Here is a 24,755-nt window from a genome sequence, read left to right on the forward strand (position 1 = left end):
AAGTACAACTCAACTATATATTGTACTAAAACATAACAAAGTTCTGTTTAATGGGCAATGATGAATAGAACTTGTATCCACCATCCATTCTTGTGAAGACAAATACACCTCAACCATGTCTCAATAAATGTATGTTCTCTATCTCCAAGGAGGATAATGTGCATGGTAGCATCGGTTTGTCTAGAAGAGATCCAGAAGTCAAGAGCCCCAGAGTCCCCTGAAGTTCATGAAGGTCACAGACTCATAGAAAGACAGTTGGCTATTGACTATTATGTTGGCATTTTTTTTGTTTTAGAGCTGTTAACACAGTAATTAACAGACCATTGTCTGTTTTAAAAATTTCAACACAGCACTTTTGATACTGGCCCAATGTTTTTGTAATATGGAATAAAAGGTGTTACATAAAGTTTAGACTCTTGACTATTTTTTTTAAACGTGAGGCAGGCTTGGTGACAATACATGCATTGAAGTCATTAAAGAGGCACTGGACCATATAGATATTTCTGTCCTGCCAGGGGAAGCATGGGTGCATCCTTTCTGCTGTTTATTCCCAATAATAAATTACTTTTGTGTCTGTACAAATACTACTAATTAGTTTAAAAAACATAAAATCACAATTTTAAAGAAAACCCAATGACCAACGATTTCTGTAATTTCACATGCATTTCTTCATTATTATTAACCTGAAAAAATCTGTTAAATATTACCTCCCATTTAATGTAAAATTACATTTGAATCTGTACAATTACAATGAATTGTCATTAAATAAACATAATATTCATGTTATCTTAAATTAAGGTAAAATGCCTGTGATTTTAAGGGTGTAACATTTATTTGACATCAAATATTGGTAAATCCGCAGGCATATCATTGTTTTATGGAAAAAGAGGAAATATCTGTAAAAAATACAGTGCATTTCATGGTAAAAAAAACGGTTATTTTTTACAGTGTGGCTTCAAGTGGTCTCTAAGCAGAAAAACAAGATGGATGAAATGAGCATCTCTCTGTCCACTCGTGGTCAGTGGTGTGTCTCAGCTGGAGGCTCAGCAACTTCTGAGGTAAAGACCGTGACTAGGGAGTGGGGGGGAGGTTGAACGGGATTGGGAGGGGAAAGGGGGGGTCCAAAATGCCACCCCTGACCCCCCGTTTTGAAGACTGTGGCCTTTGTTTGGCTTCCTGAATCAGGCCCTTTGTCCATTGTCTCCAGCCTGGACTGCTATGCCTCTGTGGCATAATCCTGTGGGGCTGAAGTCAGTCAGAGGCCGTGGCCCATGCCTCTAAGCATCCCTCAGACGGCCTGCCAGTAACCCTCCCCTTTAACACTCAATTTATGCAGGCCCACAATCAGACCTCCTTAAAGGGGCATTCCGCTGTCATTTGGTGGCCAGAGAATGGAAATATTGTGCAAAACGTATGTAAATAATGGAGAGAAGAGCCTGCTAAAATAATGTTTCATCTGTCCCACGAGGTATGACAATCCATAAACTGTTTCTCGGGAGTGTTCGTATGACACATCCAGAGAGACGGTCTGCCGTCAAACCCAGAGAACAAATGAGTGAAACAATAAACACGGCTCACGTTCAAGACTCAGAATGAGAAAGTGGTACGAGACTGAGACACAGAGAGAGAGATTGAGTGGGAGAGAGAGACAGAGAGAGAGAGAGAGAGAGAGAGAGAGAGAGAGAGTGAGCAAACAGAATGAGGAAGAAGTGGTGAGCAGATGGGTGTGGCTGGGTAACGGATGTTCTAGCGGTCTGTATTGAGCGATACGACGAGGGGACTTTGTACGTGAGGCTCTGGACAGACCTACATCATCTCAGCATGGACACCAAGGTGAGCCCAAAATCTTTCATACCCAACAATGTTTTCCCTCACCGAAAAGGAGAGAGCGAGAGAGAGACAGGATAGTATACAGACAGACAAACAGACGGTTAGAGAGACAGACGGTTAGTCAAACAGACAGATGGTGCGATGGACAGACAGACACAGTCAGCCACATGGAGAGACAGCCAGACAAGCAGTTAGTCAGACAGACAGGCAAACAGACGGCCAGACAGGCAGACAGACAGGCAAACAGATGGACGGCCAGACAGGCAGACAGATAGACAGACAGACAGACAAATAGATAGATAGATAGATAGATAGATAGATAGGCAGGCAGGCGGCCGGCCAGACAGGCAGACAGACAAGGCAGACAGACAGACAGACAGACAGACAGGCAGAAGGACAGATAAGGCAGACAGACAGAAAGACAGATAAGGCAGACAGACATACAGACCGCCGGCCGGCCAGACAAACAGGCAGGCAGACAGACAGACAGATAAGGTAGACAGACAGGGGGCGGAGGGGAGAGAGGGGTGACAGTCCACCCCGGGGCTCACAGTGCCCTGTCTTGACATATGCTCCAGAGTGAAACGAAGAATGACACGACCTGCTAATCTGAGCTGTCAAACCTCATGACGGCCCCTGACGTTCACCTGTCACAGCGGCCCCGGCCCTCAGGACCTGCTGCCATCAGGATAGGTCAGGGCTGGCATCTCAGCCAGGGCCAGATACACTCGCCCGGCCTTCTCATCCTCCCCCTCCCCTCATACCTGCATCAGGCAGAATTAGGTCAGGGAGATGCACCTTGGACACTGTCATCTTCGCGGTTTCGTAACAATAGAGTACATGAAAATGTTTTACTTCTTCTGCGTTCGATCCAGTACATTTGCATAGCTATTGTTTTTTTAATGTTGGACAACCATGTGGTTCCAGAATTCAGGAAGCTAATTTGATGTTGTGTGCGTAATATTGGATTGTTCTCTGACTTTGAAGCCTCTTTCGGTGGCAGTGGATCTTTCAGGGACAACTCCTCAAACTCCAACTGTACGTTTAGTTGTCCTGACAGGATTGAGATTGATGAAGGGTTTTAAAACTCAAGAAACTGCAACAGAGACTCTTGGTGATGCACCCCTCCACCCTGTGCCTTAATCACGATTGAGTTTCATTCTATCACTGTGAAGATAAGATCATATATAGAGATATTAGTATGCAATACTATGGGTTGTTTTTTAAAATCCAACTTGGATGATTGCGTGAGTGACCCATTTCGGTAATGCAGAGGAAGTGTTACTAGGTGTAGATAGCACAACTTCCTGTTTGTAAACAGACACTCTCTGTCACACAGGCGAGTTCCTGATATTGAAACTGGGGGGTTTCAGGGTAAAATGTGTTCCCCTATGACCTTTTCACTAAGTCTTACAGGCCTGTCACTTCTCTCCACATGATTCATATTGCATTGAAGAATTCTGAGCAAACTATTAAAGAAAGCAGCCATTGAAGAACCATTACAGCAAAACCATTGCAACAGCTTGTTTTGAGACCTGTTATCCCTGTAATTGACAAGGACACATCGTTGTTTGTGTGTGTGAGTGGATAGGGGGGAGGGGCGGGGTAGGGTAGGGTAGGGTAGGGCATGATTGTGCCTGAATGACTGCATATGAAGATCTATTGTCCTGTGGATGTAAATAGACTTTAGTTTGTGTGACTGTGTGTGTGTGTGTGTGTGTGTGTGTGTGTGTGTGTGTGTGTGTGTGTGTGTGTGTGTGTGTGTGTGTGTGTGTGTGTGTGTATGTGTGTGTGTGTGTGTGTGAGTGTTCTGGTACATGTGCATGTGTGTGCGACTGTGTGCATGATTGTGCATGTGTGCACATGTGTGTGGTAATGAGGCCTGATAGATGCTGGGATGTCAAACGTCATTTAATCCATTGTCTGCGACAGTAGCGCCCTGATGGCAGTCTCCCAGTGATCTGCATTCACTTCACTTGTCACCTGGCCTGCCCCAGATCCTTATCTGGCAGCTTTCAGCTCAGAAGGTGGAGGTCAGCTTTAAAGCTGAATTCATTCCAGGCGGACCCTGCGTTCATCGTAACGAAGATGAAGCCAGTCTGCTTCTTTGTTTTCTTGTAACGCTTGTCTTTTGTTCCCTCTCTTTTGCCCGTGGTTGGGTTTCAGATTCTCTGCGTGTGCCAGCTTCTCTACGTGTGTGTCCTGTTACAAGGTGGGTTCGCGTCTTTTGGGCTTCACACACACTACCATACCCTCTAGTTCTCTCACTACAAAAACTCAACAAGCCTAGATTTATAGACGATTTACGTTTTTTTCAGAATACAGTTCCGAGTTTCAGTACTGGATCCCTTAATTGACAAATGGATGATTGAGCTTAGTAGATCACTGTGGTCAGTTGTAGATACAGTTCTGATGCTGGTGTGTCTGTCTGTGGGGACCTCGAGTGGGTCTGCTGATGTCTGTCCCTCCAGGGGTTGATTGGGAGATGCTAAGTGACAGTCTGGATTAGCTTCTCTGTCCTGGAGAGCAGACTGGCTCTGTTCCCCAGCGCTTCAAGAGAATCAACTCTTTCTAGTTGCGCTGCTCTGTCCACGTACACAAGACAATTATTATGACACACTGTCCATCCAGTTACAACGCTCCTTTGTGCCCTTCTCCCTCCCTCCCTCCCTCCCTCCCTCCCTCCCTCTCTCTCTCTATCTCTCTCTCTCTCTCTCTCTCTCTCTCCCTCCCTCCCTCTCTCCCTCCCTCCCTCCCTCCCTCCCTCCCTCCATCCATCCCTCCCTCCCTCCCTCCCTCCCACTCTCAGTCGCTCTTTCCCTCTCTGCTTCCGTCTCTCCCTTGCTTCATCTTATTCTCCTTCCCTTGCTCTCTCCTTCCCTCTTTCTTACCCTCCCTCCCTCCTTCCATCACCCTCTCCTCCCCTCCCACACCTGGAGTAGACACATTCCTAACAATGTTTACAGCCACTGGTCATTGCACCAAAAGCTTTAACTGTCTCCAGCTGTGCTCGAATGGGTTCTGAGGTTCTGAGGTTCTTCCGACTGCTTTGTTTGTTCTGAAAATGCATCTTTTTCTGACAGGTTTAAAAGCTCAATCTGCTACACCTGGAACCGGACCAGTGAACTTATATGTCACCAGTCCTCCAGTGTCCACCGGTATGACCTATGACCTCATTGCTGTGGTGTCGCTGGGTTACAATATCAGGAAGCTGAGCTTTTTCCACTGTTTCAGTTTTTCAACCATTAATCTAAAGGCCTGACAACCAAGAGCTGCTTTTTAATCTGTCTCATTATGAGGATGAAGATGAGATCAATAGCCATAGACCACTTGCCGCCTGCTGTTTGGATTTAAGTGCACTCTCAGAAGTAGCTCAGAAGATTATATTAATTTTTACATTTTAATTTAAATTTGATAAGACCCTATGATATCAATCAAATATTCACTAAACAAAAAGATAACTTACTTTTCAACCTTGATATGTTTCTCATTTTGTTTCGTTCTTTCAGGCAATAGAATGGACAACAAGACCAGTTTCACCTCAGGACCCCCACGTCTCAATCTTACAACCATAGCTTCTGCATCAGGTGGAGTCCTGTGTCTGGTTCAAACTGTGTTCACATCCATTCTTGTCCTCTCCTCTCGTTCACTGTCTCCCTCTGTGTTTCCTTCCCCAGCGCTGACCAGCCAGTCAACACCGACAGCCAAGCCCTCCTCCACCCCAGGTATATAAATTACAGGCTGTCGGTAGTTCTAAATGACCAACTCCATATTGGGGGGAGGGGGAGATACAGCAATGAATTCTGGGATATTGAGTTTTCCCTATTCACCATTTATATCCTCCCTATCAGGGATGCGTGTAGCGTCAGACTCAATTAGCAGGTCATTAGAAAATGTTGAATTTCCCAGTCCTTTTTTTAGATAAACCAAAGAGCTCAAGGTTCTGGAACTGCAGAGAAGAGACAGAGCTGATTGGCTGTACAAAGTGTCTCTAGACAGAGAGCTGCCATTGAAATGTTCCAAAAAAAAAAAATCTTTAAAGAGATGAAAGATGAAGGCATGCACCTGGACATAATAAGATGTAATTATGTATGGGTCCACGTGACAAAGATAAGGAGTCGGTGTGCCCCAGAAAAACGATGAACAGAGTAGGTTTATCACTGCATAATAAGTAAGGCTATTATAAAAGTTAAATCCAGTGGGATTGCCAAGTTACAAATCAAACAACATTTCAGAGTTCATATCTAAAAAAATAAAAAATTCTTCCATTTATCCATATTCACAGTGACATCATCCAGTCCTTCAACAAGACTTCCCACCAATGGGCCCACGGTTGCCTGGGGTAACCAAGCAAGAATACTCAACATACCTGCCATTGGCTCTTTCCTTTGGTTGTTATCTCATAGCAGACTTGACAGTATCAGCACTCCCAGTGTCCCTCGCTGGGTCTGTGGAGGAGAGGGGAACAGCACGCCTGGCTCCCTGTCTCGCCAACAGATTAAGGCTTGATTGTTCCTCATGTTTGAGATTAGAGGTGTCCCTCTGCACTGGGCTGGGTTAGGCTGTTGAGATCTGATGTCACATCAACAACTCCTCAGAGGATCCTGTGAGACACATCTGGGATATCTGATGTGTGTCCCTGTCATAACACTGTCACCATTCTGTACAGTCAGTTGCAAAGTTGCGATGCCACCAATAGATAACTTCTAAACATGTTTTTCTTTGCTCACAGACGACAAATGGAATGCTCCATTCACGTACGGTAAGCTCAGTTCACGTCTGTTCTCCAACTTACCCACAATTCACTGCCAGCCCCCCACAAAAAAAAAAGAAACTTTGATTTGCATGGAACTGGGTTTGTGGATTTCACACGCCACGCTCAAAGATGTTAGCAAGTCATGTAAAGCATGGTAACTGAACGTCCGTACGTCTGGTGTGAACTGTTCCTCTTTCCAGACTACACGAGCCTCCGCGTGGCTGGGCTGACGGTGGCAGCTGTGCTCTTCGTCCTGGGGATCATGATCATCACCTGTGAGTGGGACCACTTCTCCCTCGTCTGAGGAGAGCACCCACAGGACCCCTGCTGCACAACCCTGATCACAACAGTCTTACAGTGTCTCTCTCTCTCTCCCTCTCTCTCTCTCTCCCTCTCTCTCTGTCTCTCTCGCTCTCTCTCTCACTCTCTCTCTGTCTCTCTCCCTCTCGCTCTCTCTCTCACTCTCTCGCTCTCTTTTAATCTCTTTCTCTTTTGGCTCTCTATCTTTCTATTTCTATCTCTCTCTCGCTGTCTATATTCATTTCTCGCTTTCTCTCTCTCACTTTCTGTCTCTCTTTCTGTCTCTTTCTGTCTATCTGTGTCTCTTTCTGTTTCAGGTGGTAAAATAGCCAGGATCCCCAGATGTCACGTCAGTAAAGGAAAGTGAGTGGTCTGCATCTCCCTACCAACGGTTCAACCATTTTAACATGCATGCCGGGTGCTAATGGTTTGGTATAAAATCTTGACAACACCTTACAGAGGATGATTATCACATGCAAATGAGCAAATAGGCCCAATATGAAGGTACAGTAGATTCATTTGTTTTTCATGCACCATTGAACAAATGGTAAGTAAAAGCTTGTGTCGAGTCCCCTCCCAAGATCCTTCATAGTGGGTGAATAGAACAACCGTCGGTTTGATGACTAATGGATCGCAGACAGTATGCGGTTGCTCAAGACGTTTGTTAAAACAATAAAGGATTGCCAGGTCAACCATGCGCAGATCTGCTGCTCTTTCATTTCACTGTTAAATGAACAGATGTTTGACATTTCCATGTGATAAACTGGTGTTTTCCCCACCACTACCCTGTGTTTTTCACCCAGGTCATACCAAGTCACCAGGAATTAACCAGAGGAGAGAGAGACTGTGCAGAGAGCCAGGAGGCCACCAGGGAGACTAACAAACATTGTATGAACAGTTCTGTATGCGTGTTGAGTGTGTGTTCTTCCTTAGTAGACTACATGCCGAACAGGAACAGAGGGGTTGAAAAACACAGGACAAACAAAGGAAACATGAATCATGCTGACAAGTGAAAAAGCAATGTGTTATCATCCTGTTCATCTTTGCTGAATGTTATTTCCATGACATGGCTGGAAACTTAACTGAAATTTAAATTGATCATGATCTCCTGGATAATGAAGAGATGATTCATATTTTAATCACACACCCAGCCCCCTGGCAAGCTGTTTCTCTTTCCAAGTTGTCTCTGTTAAAAACCTTGGAATCAATAACAACACTGCTCAAGAATTCCTAGGCAGAAAAAAGGCAGAAAATCAAAAAGTCGTCTCACTTCCTGTTCATTCACACCACAGTTTGAGCGGCATCTAAAAATAAACCCTTACGTTTCCGACAGTCAGTTGCTGGGTGTTCTTTACAGAATGTTAAGTGTGTTTAAGTGCTAAGCCTCTTAGCTTTTCCCTTTGAAACGTAGATCAGTGAAGCCCAAGAGTTGTCTGAGGAGTCAGGTGGCTGAGCGGTTAGGGAGTCGGGCTAATCTGAAGTAATCGGGCTAATCGGGCTAATATGAAGTAATCTGAAGGTTACCGGTTCGATTCCCGGCTCTGCAAAATGACGTTGTGTCCTTGGGCAAGGCACTTCACCCTACTTGCCTCGGGGGAATGTCCCTGTACTTACTGTAAGTCGCTCTGGATAAGAGCGTCTGCTAAATGACTAAATGTAAATGTCTGCATCCACTAGAACACAACACCTTCACAAACGCAATGTTTAGCAAGATGACAAACACATATACTGAGACAAGTGGAGAGAGTGGAACACGTTTAATCTTGGAAATGGGGATAATGTAACATACAGAATTGCTATACTAAACTATACAATACTTTGCTATACTATGCTATGTCAATTGCAACACAGAGAGAGAAGGATCTAGGGAAAGAAAATGTGTTGGTTTATGTTGTGTGAACAGCTGTGCAAATATATGCTGTTAAATAGGTAATAGGCCACAATGGCCTATCTATTGCAAGATCCATAAAGTTTAATATCCATAGATATTAAAAACTAGTATTTCAGCATGAAAGCAATGCCATAATAACATGTACATGATTAAAAAGCCCTAACTAAATATGACTGCTTACTTCAAAACCTTTAGAATAAATTGCATTTAGATATAGAGGTTATATATAAATCAAAATCTCATGACACAAATATAACACAAGGATCTTTCATATTTTTTACATTGATTGCATATTATATAGTTGTGCAGAGGGCACCATCCCTGAAAGAGATCACAAAAATAAAGACTAGTTAACATATTCATAATCCAACAGAAAGCCTTCTTTCTAGAAGAAGAAATCTTATTTCTAAAATAAAAAAATATATGACAATAAATGAATTTGAAAGCAGACAGGGACTGTGTTGTGGGGGACCTGCATGCTGTAGGGCTGGCTTGGTCATGCACGGCCAGGGATTGGCCGAACGCAGCAATGCTTCTCTTTTATACCAAAGAAAAATGAAATGAAAAGAAAAAGGAGACTGGCCAGACTTCTGCACAAGTGACAAATCCACGTAAGCCCTTACTAAATGTTTTTTTTTTTGGTCTAGTTTAAAAAATATATTTATATACTACCGCATAAAATAAAAAACCCTTTTTGTAATCGTGACGTCAGATAAGACAAGAGAGACCAGGATGACAATACTTTTTTCTATAATTAGAGTTGAAGACGCTTTTGCGACTGAACGGTGCAGTGTGATTCTATGACGCATCTCCGCTGCAGGACAAGACGCGGATTTCTTTTTGATTTGGGCATTGTTGTTTGTTTGGTCGAACAAGCTTGCTCTTCAGCAACAGGAAACATTGTTCGGTTCTGTTTCTAGTTATTTCTAAGGGATAAAAGAATCCCTTGCAATGAGAGTTTGGTGTAAACACAAAGAAAGACCTAAAAGAAAGATAAACTGAAATGCTTTTGTATTGTATAGACAACACCGGATTGGAAAATTCCTTTTGAAATGCTGACTGTATTAAGTTTACGAGGATGGAGGTGTTCAACAGAAATACCACATGTACAAACACTAGAGTATGTACATAGGAAGGCATAGGCACAAAAAACAAACATAACAGGCGGCTCTCCGAGAACCCTCGCAAGACAAGCGATGGGCCACTTCATATTCAGCAAGGCACTAGTGAAGGTTGTCGAGTGCTGTAAAAACCTGGGGAAAATGGGTTCATTCAGAACCACAGGTGCTTCTGTACCTGAGAATCTGGATACCAGCCGAGTCCTCCCCCAGTCTCACCCCTGCAGTCACCCCTGGACCTCACCCCTGGACCTCACCAGGGGTGGCTGAGCGGAGACATAGCAAAGGACATGGGAGCCCTTATTCAGACAGACCTAGTGATTCCAACACTACATCTCTCCCTCGCCAGCTCCAGCCTGCACAACTGCACACCATGTGACGCTCCGAACAAAATACCTTGAGTCATGCCAAACCTGATCGTGTCCACCTTCCCGTCTTCTCCGACCCCTGACCCCTGGCAAAACAACTTCCTTTTTCTGTAATACAGGAGAGAAATAAGCCAGTCCCGCACCTTGGTCCTAAAGCTTTTCTTCACAGGGCACAATTGATTTCCATTTAAATGAAAAGAGAGAGAAAGAGAGAGAGAGAGGGCGTGCTCAGCATGAATGAAACATGGGGCATCGTGGGTATTTCCCCAATCATCCCCTACACTTGATTTGATGCTCTAGATTTCTGCACCGCCCCTGCCCCCCCTCACACACACCCCACCCCACACCCCCTCCGCCCTAACCCCCCCACACCCCTCCCATGGCCCAGCGCATTCAGCATTAAACTACCTCTCACCCAGTCATCTGAGAGCTATTTACAATCTGTGAGGTTGTGGACGTCGGCGCGAAAGCCTAACGCAAAGGAGCAGGAAAACTAAAAAACAACATCATCATTCACGGCGGTCGATTAATTCACTGCCTCACAAGAGGGTGTTTCAGACTGTCTTTTTCTGCTTGTTTCTATTCTCTCCTCCTCCAAGGTTCAGAAGGGAGGGAACCAGCTTTATCTTCCTGCTGCATTGCCTGTTGTCACTCCTAATGGGCCAGGGACAGGAGATGTCAGAGTTGTGAAAAGGGAGACTGAAGTGAGAACTGGGCTGGCTTACTATGGATTAGGCATCGCTTCCCTTTGTCAAACAAGCCAGTTCCTCTCACACAGGCTTGTTCCAATTGCACTAAATCAAAAACTTTTGTTGTTCAGAGGTAAGAAACTCATTGGAGTAAAAGCCCATTACTCGCAAGTTGTTAAATACAGAGTATTTCTTGGTCTAAATTACGCCTTTCATCAAAACAGGTTTTTCTACTGGCTACATTCAATGACTTCTATGTGGATTCCTCAAATAGAATCCAATTAGGTGTTTGGAATTGTTCCAAATGTCCTGAGATGGATGCATACTGTACATTTGGGATATCTGGGCCAAGGATATAGAAATACAACAGGATACACACTAACATGATTTAGGCACAGCCATTTAGACACAGCCATTCTGTGATGGCGGTGGAGGGAAGGGTGGGGGTGTGGGTGAGGTGCTATAAGGGCAGGTGGGGGGAGGGGGGCCATGATGTGTCCACTTCCTGGGTCAAAGGGCAGTGTGTGATAGAGCTCAGTGCATTGGTCCTCTCCTCCAAGTGTCCTGTGGGCCGTCTTGGGTTAGACCGCCCCTTTCTGGCCTTGTTCTGCAGGCACAGAGTAGATCCTGGAGAGATAGAGAGGAGAAAGGATGAGATGAGAGGAGAAGGGATGAGATGAGAAGGGATGAGATGAGAGAAGGGATGAGATGAGAGGAGAAGGGATGATATGAGAGGAGAGGAGACGGGATGAGAGGAGAGGATGAGAGGAGAAGGGATGAGATGAGAGAAGGGATGAGATGAGAGGAGAGGAGAAGGGATGAGAGGAGAGGAGAAGGGATGAGATGAGAGGAGGCAGGCACACACAGAGTTCATATGAAGACACAGCGGAAGATTCCAAGGTGTCACCTCTAACGTTGACATTTTGAAGTTTCAATTTACAGCACATGTTTCGTCAAAACAGATGTAAGGAAGAAAAAGAAAAAAAGTAAGTAAATAAACAAACAAACCAACGCCGCATCCACCTTTTAGATACACCGGCGTGAACGTTTTAGGCTTAAGAGATTTGTCATCTTGTTCTGAGAACAAGGCTCCGGGAGACGTGCCGGCTGTGCGCGGCAGAGTCCTGGCAGCTACATGGTGACTGCATCACCTCCAAACACACTGCCGTCCCCAGATGGGGCTTCTAAACCTGGCGAGCCTCTGTTGATGCAACAAGCCGCGGGTTGCTGTGCGATTAAGCCGCTTCTCAGCGGAGCGATCAGTCAGCACCAAACACAGCCAGGGATGACTGCAGCCCCAGGAGCTATCCAGTAATCCTGCACAGGAATTTAACCCTCGCAGACCAGCCTGTCTGGGAGTCTGTCAGTCTGTCTGTGAGTCGGTCTGTGAGTCGGTGTGTCTGAGGCTCCTGTATGTCAGTGTCCACAAGTCTGTCGGTGGCTGCCGGTGTGTCGCTCACCTTGTCTGGCTTTGCTTTCCTGTCTGTCTGACTTTCTGTCTGTCTGACTTTCTGTCTGACTTTCTGTCTGACTTTCTGTCTGTCTGACTTTCTGTCTGTCTGTGTGTGTCTGTCTGTGTGTGTCTGTCTGACTTTCTGTCTGTCTGTGTGTGTCTGACTTTCTGTGTGTGTCTGTCTGACTTTCTGTCTGTCTGTGTGTGTCTGTCTGACTTTCTGTGTGTCTGACTTTGTGTGTCTGTGTCTGTCTCTGTCTGTGTCTGTCTCTGTCTGTCTCTCTGTCTCTCTGTCTCTCTGTCGGTGTCTGTCTGTCTGTGTCTAGCAGTGTCTGTCTGTCAGTCAGTCACCCAGTCTGTTATCCTCCCTATTTGCATTGCTAGCAGAGCTGTGAAGCTCTGGGAACTCATTAACCTCTCAACACTGCCTCACACACAGCACCAATTCACTGTCACAGGGGAAAGTGATTACTCTGCACAACGCCAGCCCACAGCGATCAACACCAGTAAGCCACTAAGAGAAAGAAGGAGAGAAAGAAAAGAAAAGCAAAAGCTGAAGAATGAGAGAGACAGGTTGAGCCGAAGCACCAGTGTTGGAGCCCTGCGGCCCCCAGAGAGACAGGCAATGCGTCTCTCTGCTCGACTGGTTCAGGCTGTTCTGATCTCTGACAGACTGATTGGGAGTGTCGTCATGCGGTGTTCAGAGCCACAAAGGTAAGGCTCTCCTGACCCGGATCACGTGGAGAGCTGCAGGCCGGGACAGGTTGGGTCCTGCACTGTAGGGTCACGCAAGTTCACACCCTCTAACTCATCTCTGTCTCTCTCCCTCCCCATTTCTAACCTCTCTCTCCCCCCCTCTCTTTCTCCATTTCTCTCTCCCTCTCTCTCTCTCTCTCTCTCTTTCTCTCTTTCTCCATTTAACCCCTCTCCCTCCCCCCCCCCCCTCTCTCTCTGTCATTGTTGCCGGGAGTGATTGAGCAGGGTGGGGCGAGGGGTGTAGGCAAGGTTCGAGGCCCCCAGGCTGTCACAGTAATGGCAGAGCAGGCCTGGGCAGGCTCGACTGGGTGGATGCTCCTGGTTGGGTTTTGTCAACCGAGCGTTTGTGTGATTTTATGCTCTGGCGTGTTGCCGTGAAGTGGAACAAATTGCCAAGGCAGAGAGGGAACTGTTACCCACCCGACTGGTTCTGTCACACTCTGTCCCTGAGTCACCTGGCATGAAGCTCAACATGCAGTACCTCTAGGAGGGAACGATGTGTCACTGCAGGCACAGAGACTGGAGACCCAGGCCCAGACCCAGGCCCAAACTCAGACCCAGGCCCAGGCCCAGGCCCAAACTCAGACCCAGGCCCAAACTCAGGCCCAGGCCCAGGCCCAGACCCAGGCCCAAACTCAGACCCAGAGGCTCTGGAGGACACCCTGCCTCACATCATCCTGGAGAACCCAGTCAACAAACCCAGCGGCCGAGTCTCCACCAGGCACGTACCCGACACCCTCCTCAAGATATCCATGGAGGATCGAGGGTATTGTATAACACCGCGAGCTCCAGAAACCCACATTAGCAGGTGTAAGACAATGAGGTCGATTGTGTGAGAGAGCAGAGCTACGTAGCCTTACCCTTGTTGTCGGTTGTGCATGCGGCGTCTCACCAACACGACAGCTGCGACAAGGTACACAAAAGAAAAGAAATGTCAGGAGTTTCACAAAAGGAAGGAGAAGGTCACGGTTTCACAAGCAACGCGTTTACATTTGCTTAAGCATTAGCAGGGTTTTCATGACAAATGGAAGCTATAGGATAGTATTCAGGGTCAAGCACCTGGATCAAGGGATTAACCAGAGTTCTCCCACCAACTCTGGGATTTCAGCTGGCACTCTGTCAAAGTTTACTACGCCTAAGCCTGCTCAAGCCACCCCATAACAGCAAGACAGCAATACGTTTACTCCGTGACAGAAATGGAACTGAGACCAATAGCTTGACAGCATGTCTTCATATTCTTAATTTGTCCTTTCCTAAGAATGCTACCCTAAAGTTAATTCTTAAAACTTTAACTTCTCTATTTCTCTTCATACGCGTGACTACAGTATATGTTATTCACTGTGGTTATAGTTGGTATAGGCACACAATGGAGCCAATTAGAGCCATAGAAACAGCTGTGAATGAGCACACCACAATAATTGTTGTCTTATCGATGCCCAGATTTCTTACCCACGATGGCGGCGATCGACAGTGCCACGACACTCACAGCCACCACGATCACGATGGTGACGAATGTGTCTGCAACAGAGAATCTTTTCATTTTTTCATTTTTTAATCAGCCGTCATTAAGATTCTCTCACAAGCTGGTGACTGACTGGATAGCTTTCGTACGAACAGCGCATCTCCTGTGCAAACAGCGAGGTGGGGGATCTCCACCGAACGCGTCTACGTTTGTGATTGGTTGTGAGCTTACTTTGAGCTCCGTCTCCTCCAGTAGACTTGTTTGCGTCGACCATGTCAGTATACGTCCTCAATATAGGCATCCCTGCAACGGGAGGGGGGGGGGTTAAATGATTGTCAGCGTGTCTGCATGTGTACGCTTAATTCCCCACAACAATGGCCGCGTCCCGACCAAACAAAAGACCTAATCACACAGTGGTCGGCTGACTTCACACAAAGGCCGTTATCTCAACACGGCTGGGCTGGAGCACAGAGCGCCCGCTCGGCTCTACGATCAATCTGATTGGCTTGATGAGAACCTCCGGACGGATCGTTAATCGTTCAACCTTCACTCTCAGGTTGGGGGGGGGGGAGGTAGTGGGAGGTGGGAGGCAGAGGGTGGGGGGAGGTGGAGGGAAGCAGCTGGGGGCCCGGGGATAACTGGGAGCTAGCTGGGGGTTCTTCTTCGGCTGTCTTGCCTGTCCTAAACAGCTCAGTAATTCTATCAAGGGCCCATCATGGGCAGAATGAGGAGTGACGGGGAGAGGCGTCAGGAGAGATGAGAATGCCAATGTTGATTAGGCGGCTGGCGGGGCAGTATAGAGGTGGTTCAGAAGGCAACCTCACCCCCCCCCCCCTCCTCCTCTTCGTCTTCCTCCTCCTCCTCCTCAGGACATCTAATTAATTCCACTCTGGGTCGAATGATGTGAGGTAGGAGAAAGGAATGGTCCACAGCCCTCACTTCCCCGGACTGGGCCACAACCTAGTCTCTGGTGCCCAACAATCACATAGCATTCCATGTGCACAGATCAGTTCAAAGTAGCAAACTTACTGGTCTGTGCTACGAAGTCCTCATCATCAATTTCTGTGGGACAACAGGCAGAGAGAGAGAGAGACAGAGATAGAAAGAGAGAGAGAATACGATTTTTGCTTATTGAGTCTTATGGGGTTAAATGATCATTATAAGACACACACACGTTACAGAACCTGGTTCACTAACAAGATGCATCACATACCTCCGTTGCCAGATCCAACTTCGAACTCTGTAGCTGTTGGAGAGGATAGGGAGAAGAGGCCTGCGTTAACTAACAACCATCACACACCGGTCCCCATTCATTGTGTACTACAAACTCTCCAAGGACAGGTGGGACGGATGTGAACCAAAGACAGATCTGTGCATGTATCCTGTCACAAGTTGAGGGATTTACTCAATAGGATGAGTATTTGCTTTTTACTAACTGTAGGTAGGATGATGTCATAATCCGATAAAAGAACAACTGTTGTGACATTAAAAGACCCATCACAGCACCGACTGCATGCTAAAGCATTTAAGCTTACTCCTTCACCTCTGAAACGATCATCAAATGGACTATTCTGGTGTTCTCAAATACTGTACTTCCATGGAAAAATTGTGTTAATAATCAACTCAATGGTATATTTTCACTCAAACTGGCACTTTTGTTTTGCGGCTGTTTAAGACACATGCATTGGTATGTAGAAAGAGACCATAACAGATAAGGTGTCTGACTTGATGTTTATCACCTGATAGAAACAGGTGAAAGGTGAAAACGTACCTATGGCAGCTCGCAGTAGCAGGCACAGGAACAGGAATCGCATCATCTTCTCAAATGCTGGAGGGAGATGAGACAGAATGTTCTAAAATACTTGCTAATGACACTCACTTGTGTGTGAAAATGGTGCCTCGACAATAGATGGTGTGAAAGATGCGCTAAAAAACACACATTCGTCATATTGCGATGTCTGCATGTCACGCTTCCAGTATAAGTTACATAAAAACAGGCTCAACGGAAAACTACAGTGATTGCACAACATAAACCTCATTTCCCACAGTGCTCAGCAGAAACCTGCGACCTCTCTGGGTGTTTGGTCACAGTCAGCTGGCATCAGGGGCCTATTCAACGTTTACACCTGCCCCTCCTCCATGCTGTGTACCAGGTGGAGCAACCAAGCCGAGTCACAAATCAGCTCTTATTCAACATTAGAGCGAAAAGTGATTTACATCCACTACGTAGGCCACTGATGGTCGCACTCTATTTAAACCCTGCAACACAATGTGGGATATAATGCGACAGAACGGAAATATTACGGTTTCCGCCAGCACACGTTTAGGTGATATATCGACAGGTACATTGATTGTTTTCTGCTCAACCGTTTTCCTTCTTAGTGCGAAAGCCAAGTCCCTCCTCCTGGCCTGGAGCCAGGGACAGAGTCCTTCCTGGTCCGAGTCTCCACGTCGCACAGATGTGAACCCAGCTGTTCCCAGGCAGCAAAACAAAAGTTCCAAAGTGCAGCTGGCCGGGCCTAGTACAATCAAGGATATATTTAAACACCACTGCTCGGGAAACCACCTCTCGCCCACTGGAGGTCGATGCCTAGGTGGTCGGCCCTGGAAACGGACCTGTGACCTCAGCTCACCCTAGGCACGCTGGGAGAATTCTCGTAAACAAGGCGGAGGAATCTGCTACGACTCCTCCAGATTTTCCATGCATCCATTGTATCCGAATGCTGTTTCTTCGGATGGCAACTCTGGTGTAATATGAGAAGTGCGCAGATGTGACTTTCATTGTTAGGACAGACTAGCTTCTGAGAATTGATCTCCGGCCTACTAATATGTTAAAGAAGTTCATACAGTTCACCATACTTGGTAAGCGGAGAGCAGGATGGAAAGAAAGGCGGTGCCTGGAATGGAGTGGCAAGAGAGAAATGCCTCCATCCAAGTTGGTTTGATGCTTGAGAAAGGCCTTAGGTTGGAGCATCTAGGCTTCTAATCTCATTGGCTAGCGTTGCCGCGGCTCTTGAAGTCTCCACAAGGCTTTGCTAGCAGATGTCCGTCCTGCAGGGCAGCAGTAGGAGCCGGAGACTGGGAATCAGGCGCCACTGACTGCCTTGCAAAATGACCCAGCAGTATGTCACGGAGGGAGAAATATGGGGTTTTAGGGTGCTAATCAAATAACGGACGACTGTCTGGAGAAAGTGCATTGCAGGCCTCTCTGGCCTCCTGGCTGGCTAGTAAATCTCCAAACACAAACAACCTACCTAAGCAGCCACAAATTAAAATAAAAAAACCCTCTGTATACAATTTGGTCTCCAGAGTCACTGTGGGTAAAATAATAAGCGGATCCAATTTGGAAATATTTATCAACGCAGTCCACAGCCTCTGAATCAAAATACTTTGTAAAGCTTGGGTTATTTTTCAATTTTCAATCTTTTTTGTATATTTGAATGCAAAATCTTCCTTTTTTCCCAGGTTCGTTCTTACCAGGCCAAATTTGCGCCTCATAATAAACGCTGGCTTCCTAATAAAAAGAGAGGCAGACACTCTCCTGGAGCCAGTACAGCAAACATCATTGACTATCATAAATCTAAAAATCATAAATCAAGGGTGCAATGCTACAAGGAAGCCCCACAACTACTGCAAAGTAAACTCGCATTGTTTTTCTTAGATTAGCTCCTGTGTGTGTGTGTGTGTGTGTGTGTGTGTGTGTGTGTGTGTGTGTGTGTGTGTGTGTGTGTGTGTGTGTGTGGGTGTGTGTGTGTGTGTGTGTGTGTGTGTGTGTTTTTTTATTTTTTTTATCCAGTGATAGGATTAACCTCCAGCGGCATGCCCGTCTGACTAAACCTGGCCCCATTCGGAGAACATCAAGATCTTGTTTACAGGGCTTAATTTTAAAAGATGAACAGTGCTATCAACAACCAAACAGACGCACGCAAACACTGTTGAGGTACAGACACTTACACGAGTGATGTATAAAAAGGATGTTGCCTTCACGTACACTCAGACCAGGGATAATACCCTGGCTTTGACACAAATGCAAGCACACGTACACACACAGACACACACACCTGACATTGACGTAAGAGATAACAATCGCAGACGTGGATATATAGAGGAAGGGAGATAGTAGGGAAGCACAAGGGGGTGAATGCTATGTGAGTGAGCTTGTGAGAGACCGAGCGAACGAGAGGAAAATACTGAGTGCACAAAAGATTAAATTGTAATATCATAAAGTTGTGTGGAAAAGACAGAACAAATAGATGAACAAAGAAAGAGAGAACAGACAGAAGGACGAAATACTGCCAGAGAGGAGAAAAGACAGCTCACACATCATCTGTTATTCATTGCTATTCACTTCCAATGTGGTACTTTCCTGTGGTTCAGTGAAGGGAGAAAATATTCTCATTGAAATGTTTACTCAAGTCTGTCGTATCTACAGGAACTGTTTATCTAGCTGAATCAGATGCAAATATCCCAAATAACACTTCCGGGACTAGGCAGCGGAGAGAGAGAAATCTAGAACTGTCCTTACAGGTAGAATGTCACAAACCCTGTTAGCTCTGTTCTTCCTGCAAAGTTCAGACAATACAAAACGTCAGTTCCTTTTTCGGTTTCTATAAAAACGCCACTTGTTTCATAGACAAAAACCTCAGTCTGTCTGGGCTTCCTTTTACCCACCTAGAGCATCAGACACTGAAGGATTTCAGCATTGAACCTCCATCCTGGCTGGCACCAGCTCCCTTTCAGCTACCTAGCTTCTCACCCACAGATCTTAAATCCCTCTCAGAAAATGTATTTGATTCAAACAAATGTTCAAAAGCCTAATACAAAGTTCCTCAGAGTTTCATCCATTTGATGTCTATGTGGGCCTGTTCCTCTCTTTGGGGGAAGCGTGCATCGGTATAGCAGAACTAAAGCTCTCTCCACAACTTGAGTGTTTGATCTGAGAAAATATTCAGGTCAGGCTGACACACTTTAGAATGCATGCATGACGAGCACGTGTTCACACAGAGACCTACCGAAAACGAATAAGTCAGGATGTGAAAGAATATAACATCACAAGTGAATTCTAACTTAAGAGTTCTGACTACACCATCTATTCTCAACACCTGTGCGGCACTGAAGGCAACATCCACTGACCGTAAAATATCTTCCTTATGGGTTCAGTTTGCTCATTTGAATGGCACATTGAAGTTACTGTTTTGACTTGATATAATGCTGAAAGGATACTGTGGTGCAGGTTGTCAGCTGCAGCCTGCTGCAATGTTAACAGTGATTCTAAGTACACATTGCTTACCAATAGGCCTAAAACAGAATGTTAATATTCTTATTTTAATATAGATTCACCAACACCAACACAAGATGATCCTCGCTTCTTGCTCATTCTGCAAAGTACATGTAGTAGCCTAGTGATAGTATTAGTTCAGGTAAAGTGTTATAGAATAATTAGATGGTACAGCTTCTGTCCAATAGAATAATCTGTATTAAAGCCTTGCTACTCCAATAAGAACTAGAGAGGGTACAATTTCTGGGGAAATTGTAGGGTGTGCTTGCTTGCGTCGGTTGCACAGGGGTCCGTTTTTGAATGACATTTTTACAACTGATATTTGGGTGTGCTCAAGCCTTCGGCGAGAGCACAACCTTTGTTCTCTCACATATATATTATTATTATTTTTATTTTTATTTCTTTTTGCCCCCCTAAAACTCAGTCAATATTTGGCCTACATAGACAACGTAGGTGTCAAAAGTTTCGTCTTGGTAGCGATTGAGTTGCTTGTATTGGAATTTACGTTCCGTTGCATGGTTTGGGCTGAAGTTAAGTTTTTGTGGCGAAAAGTGAAGCTAACGGTGGCTAATTTGCTAGCCACAGTCACTGACGTTACTAACGTCACTACGTCACTAACGTCACGAAAACACGCGTGACTACCTTTGGCAGAACATTCGTTTCGCATCTGTTAACTTGGGGGATAGCTAGGCTAACTATAGCTTTACTGCAAGGCAGCTGCAGAAACGCCACAAGCATAGAGGCCAGGGTGATAACTATTTACTCATTTTACTTTGTGATATGACACACAATTGTGATGTGTAATGTACAGTATAAGCTGATATTATTAAGGAAGTACATCTACTTTCGGAAACAGTAGTCTACTATTTCACTGAAGTATTAGCATCATGACATTAGCCTGTGTTGCCCGGGCAACACATACTACAGTGGTCTATGATGTAGCGTTATCTGTTTTCAATCGTTAAAATAAACATTCCTCACATATACATTTTCGTTGTAGGATTTATTATGACATTAGATTACAAGTAAACGATTTGTGAGTGAAATTATCATTACCTGTGGTTTCAATCCAGTGTATCACTGCAACGCTGTAGCCTACGCGAGACACTACAAAAACATCTACACAGCTGTAGGAAGTCAAACGGCGACAGAACATGTTCGGCACTCCCCTTACTTAAATCAAAAGTCTATCTAACTACTAACCTGAACTTCATTGCCACAGCCTAAACTTTGTCAATCTGTTCATGAAAATAATTAATTTCAGCCTAAACCGTACAACGGAACGTTAAATCCAATTCAACCAACGCAATCGCTACCGAGACGAGTGAGCTTTTTATGAATGAGCGATTTTCCACTAAATAAATGTCAAGCTTATTTACGTTTTTGGGGGCATATTTTCAGTTAGCAGATGGTACTGTTTGAATCGCGATTCCATCTTCTACTGCCGGTAACGTCGTAGAATAATCTTCAAAGGGGGTTCTTTATTAATGAATGAATGCAATATGAGTAGGCTAAATGCCTGAAAATATCACGAGAAGGGAAAACTTAAAAGGACGTTTAAATCATAGAGATTAGGTCAATTTTTACACCGGTCTGCCAAATTTATTCGTTTTGATTCAGCTATGAGGCTGCCTCTTGCAGGGGAAATGAGAAGACATCATATTTAATTCTACACTTCACTCGTATTTTCAGTTGTAAATGAGCAGCACAAAAACAACAACGCAAAATGCGATAGCCCTGTGTGGAGAAGCTGCCCCGGTAAATTGTACTACTACAGTACAGTACTAGACTACTGCTGTGTTCGTCTTGGCGATTGCGTTGGTTGAATTGGATTTAACGTTCCGTTGTACGGTTTAGGCTGAAATTAATTATTTTCATGAACAGATTGACAAAGTTTAGGCTGTGGAAATGAAGTTCAGGTTAGAAGTCAGATAGTTTCACCTATTGAAAGACTTTTGATTTAAGTAAGGGGAGTGCCGAACATGTTCTGTCGCCGTTTGACTTCCCAAACAGCTGTGTAGATGTTTTTGTAGTGTGTCTCGCGTAGGCTACAGCGTTGCAGTGAGCAACACTGGTTTGAAACCACAGGTAATAATAATTTCACCAACAAATCGTTTACTTGTAATGTAATGTCATAAATCCTACAACGAAAATGTATTTGTGAGGAATTTTCATTTTAACGATTGAAAACAGATGCATCATAGACCACTGTAGTATGTGTTGCCCGGGCAACAGAGGCTAATGTCATGATGTTAATGCTTCAGTGAAATAGTAGACTACCGTTTCCGAAAGTAGATGTGGGCCTACTTCCTTAATAATATCAGCTAATATTGTACATTACATTTCACAATTGTGTTTCACATCACAAAGTAAAATGAGTACATAGTTATCACCCTGGCCTCTTTGCTTGTGGCGTTTCTGCAGCTGCCTTGCAGTAAAGCTATAGTTAGCCTAGCTATCCCCCAAGTTAACAGATGCGAAACGAATGTTCTGCTACAGGTAGTCACGCGTGTTTTTGTGACGTTAGTGACGTAGGGACGTTAGTAACGTCAGTGACCTTGGCTAGCAAATTAGCCACCGTTAGCTTCACTTTTCGCCACAAAAACTTAATTTCCACTTAAACCATGCAACGGAATGTAAATCCCAATAGAAGCAACTCAATCGCTACCAAGACGAAACTTTTGACACCTAGGTTGTCTATGTAGGCCAAATATTGACTGAGTTTTAGGGGGGCAAAAAGAAATAAAAATAATAATAATATATATGTGAGAGAACAAAGGTTGTGCCCTTGCCCGAAGGCAAAGCACACCCAATAAATATATATGTGAGAGAACAAAGGTTGTGCCCTTGCACACCCAATAAATTTTACATAAGGGTTTAATGATTACAATTACAAACAGCTGGCAAGCACTTTCAGGAAAGTAAAAAAAAAAAAATCAACTGTCTGTCCACTTAATGTATTAAGAGACTCACCGAGGAGACGAGAGAGCAGGTTGCTTCTCACAGTATCTGAAGAACCGGACACAGAAATGTAAACGCGTCGCTTACAGAAAACACTGCGTGCATAGCCGGAATCGACTATTAGGTTTTTTTTTTTTACTTGAGAAGTGTTTGAGGAAGTAGGGGATTCACAAGCAACTAGTTGCAAGTTTGAAAACATCAAATAATGATCGTTACGTCATCCATGCGGTCTACTTTCTACCGCCTCATGTCTACTCAGCTAAAAAAATCTTTCTGCTCTCATTTGTCCTGTTTTATGAGATTGAAGAAAATAGGTTTTAAAAAGAAATGTACAAAAACGTATTGAGCTAACTGTAGGTAAATGGTGCTGTAAGTTATCCTGCAAATAAACCTGCGTAGGCTAAGTGATTCTGACAAGGTCTCATTGTATCCAGGTGCCAATTTTACGGGAGCTCGGTTAAATATCAGAAAATTACTTGCTCTCAGTAACTATTTTAACAATACTTTTTCTGTGGTAATAACGTCTGCAGTCCTCAAAGTAGTCCAATTCGACCGTGTTCTTAAAATTAAGTAGAATTTAATGCAGAAGAACCGTTTATTTCCTTGTCTTTAGGCAAGTAACGCAGTAGTTACAATCGCTGCTTGAGTTTAGGACTATATCAGTATGCGAACCTCTACCACATGAAACAACTTTTTGCTGTAGCCTACTTATTTTGACTCCTTTCTTAGATACAGGGGACGTCACTGAGTACAATACTCAATCCTTATACCCACACAGAGTCTAAAGGTGTTTAACAGGCAAGTCTTAGTCAACATCATAAAGTGCTGTGCTACGGCAGGCTTTGCATTAGCAGACGTAATGCATTCACATTGAAACGGATCAAGAAAGCATTATGACTCATTTAGGGTTAAATCAGATTTGAACAGGTGTGTTTGAACCATCACTTGGGTTGCACTTCACAAAGCAAGAACCTTGAAATATTGTATAGTTACCCCTCCCTCTCCCTTAAGCTTCTCAAGTCCCAACAGTGACAGTCCAGTTGGCCTACCTTAGTTATTTGTATACTTTTGAGTTATGACTTGGGAGGGGCTGCAACTCCACTCATAGGAGAACCTAAAATGTTGACCTGGATTATGTCAAGCCAACACATTCCAAATAGTGTGTCACTCAGTCCGAGTGGTTGGTCTCATAATAATGTTTTTGACAACGTCCTCTGTCGTTGGAATGGTGCTTGACAAACAATGTTGAGTGGCAGGTTAGCTACAAACACATCAGTGCACGGTTTACCAACTCACCTGCAGACATTCTGACAGCAACGAACACTGAGACGTTGGTTTGCAACGAACTGTCAAAATGCACCTACCTATTCTAAATGTTTAAAGAGGATTTCATTGCTGGGTTATTTGGTATTGGTGAACCACAGCTGAAAGCACTCATTTGGAATCCCCCACATACAAAGTGTGTCATCACAACCACATAATTCACATAAAGACTCACTGAAAAAAAGTTACTATTCTGTAGTCGAAAAATAATTTTAAACATAACAAGAAATGCATATCTCACCCGTTGTTTCACACGTCTAACTTTACAAGGTTGGCCGTAGACTACTTGTGTTGTTGTCCTCTCCTGGTGATCCTTGACAATGTTTCAAAACGTGTGTATGTGCGCACTAACCCAGGTGTGTACACCAGCCAGCAATCATACTACAGTAGAAGCTGTGCCCGTGAATTCCCTATTGGCTGTTGAGCTCGTTGTAACCTGACACCAGCACTGATAGTCTTATCTCTATTACCGTATAACTCACACTCACCGTTCGAGGGGGGACAAGTTTTGCTTACAGCAGGGGAATTGTTGAAAGTGACACATGTCCTGCAGGATCTTTAAAAAAAAAT

General features: G+C 44.6%; 2 protein-coding genes across 2 annotated transcripts; one reads left to right on the forward strand and one right to left on the reverse strand.

Annotated features, from left to right (window-relative positions):
* Positions 1-1,530: 1,530 nt before the first annotated feature.
* On the forward strand, positions 1,531-10,346 carry fxyd5 (FXYD domain containing ion transport regulator 5). Its single transcript, XM_062466678.1, has 10 exons — positions 1,531-1,833; positions 3,997-4,042; positions 4,914-4,988; positions 5,340-5,417; positions 5,508-5,555; positions 6,116-6,172; positions 6,563-6,592; positions 6,787-6,861; positions 7,204-7,249; positions 7,690-10,346. The coding sequence occupies exons 1-10, from the start codon at positions 1,822-1,824 to the stop codon at positions 7,712-7,714; spliced, it is 492 nt and encodes a 163-aa protein (XP_062322662.1). The 5' UTR covers positions 1,531-1,821; the 3' UTR covers positions 7,715-10,346.
* On the reverse strand, positions 8,629-24,583 carry si:dkey-262k9.2 (uncharacterized). The gene is made up of 8 exons (XM_062466679.1): positions 24,427-24,583; positions 16,395-16,451; positions 15,837-15,869; positions 15,653-15,685; positions 14,855-14,926; positions 14,611-14,679; positions 14,022-14,064; positions 8,629-11,579 (listed from the first exon to the last, which is right to left on the reverse strand). Exons 2-8 carry the CDS (start codon positions 16,438-16,440, stop codon positions 11,534-11,536), a joined length of 342 nt encoding a protein of 113 aa, XP_062322663.1. The 5' UTR covers positions 16,441-16,451; positions 24,427-24,583; the 3' UTR covers positions 8,629-11,533.
* Positions 24,584-24,755: the final 172 nt, after the last annotated feature.

Source organism: Osmerus eperlanus, chromosome 7, assembly GCF_963692335.1.
Source record: "Osmerus eperlanus chromosome 7, fOsmEpe2.1, whole genome shotgun sequence".
In the NCBI taxonomy this organism is placed as follows: Eukaryota; Metazoa; Chordata; class Actinopteri; order Osmeriformes; family Osmeridae; genus Osmerus; species Osmerus eperlanus.

Coding starts and splice junctions, on each gene's coding strand:
- fxyd5 (XM_062466678.1), top strand. Junction 5,556..6,115: donor CAAGCCCTCCTCCACCCCAG/GTATATAAATTA, acceptor CCATATTCACAG/TGACATCATCCAGTCCTTCA. Junction 6,173..6,562: donor TGGGCCCACGGTTGCCTGGG/GTAACCAAGCAA, acceptor CTTTGCTCACAG/ACGACAAATGGAATGCTCCA.
- si:dkey-262k9.2 (XM_062466679.1), bottom strand. CDS start 16,440: ATGATGCGATTCCTGTTCCTGTGCCTGCTACTGCGAGCTGCCATAG. Junction 14,065..14,610: donor GTCGATCGCCGCCATCGTGG/GTAAGAAATCTG, acceptor ACCTTGTCGCAG/CTGTCGTGTTGGTGAGACGC. Junction 11,580..14,021: donor ATGCACAACCGACAACAAGG/GTAAGGCTACGT, acceptor CTATCTCTCCAG/GATCTACTCTGTGCCTGCAG.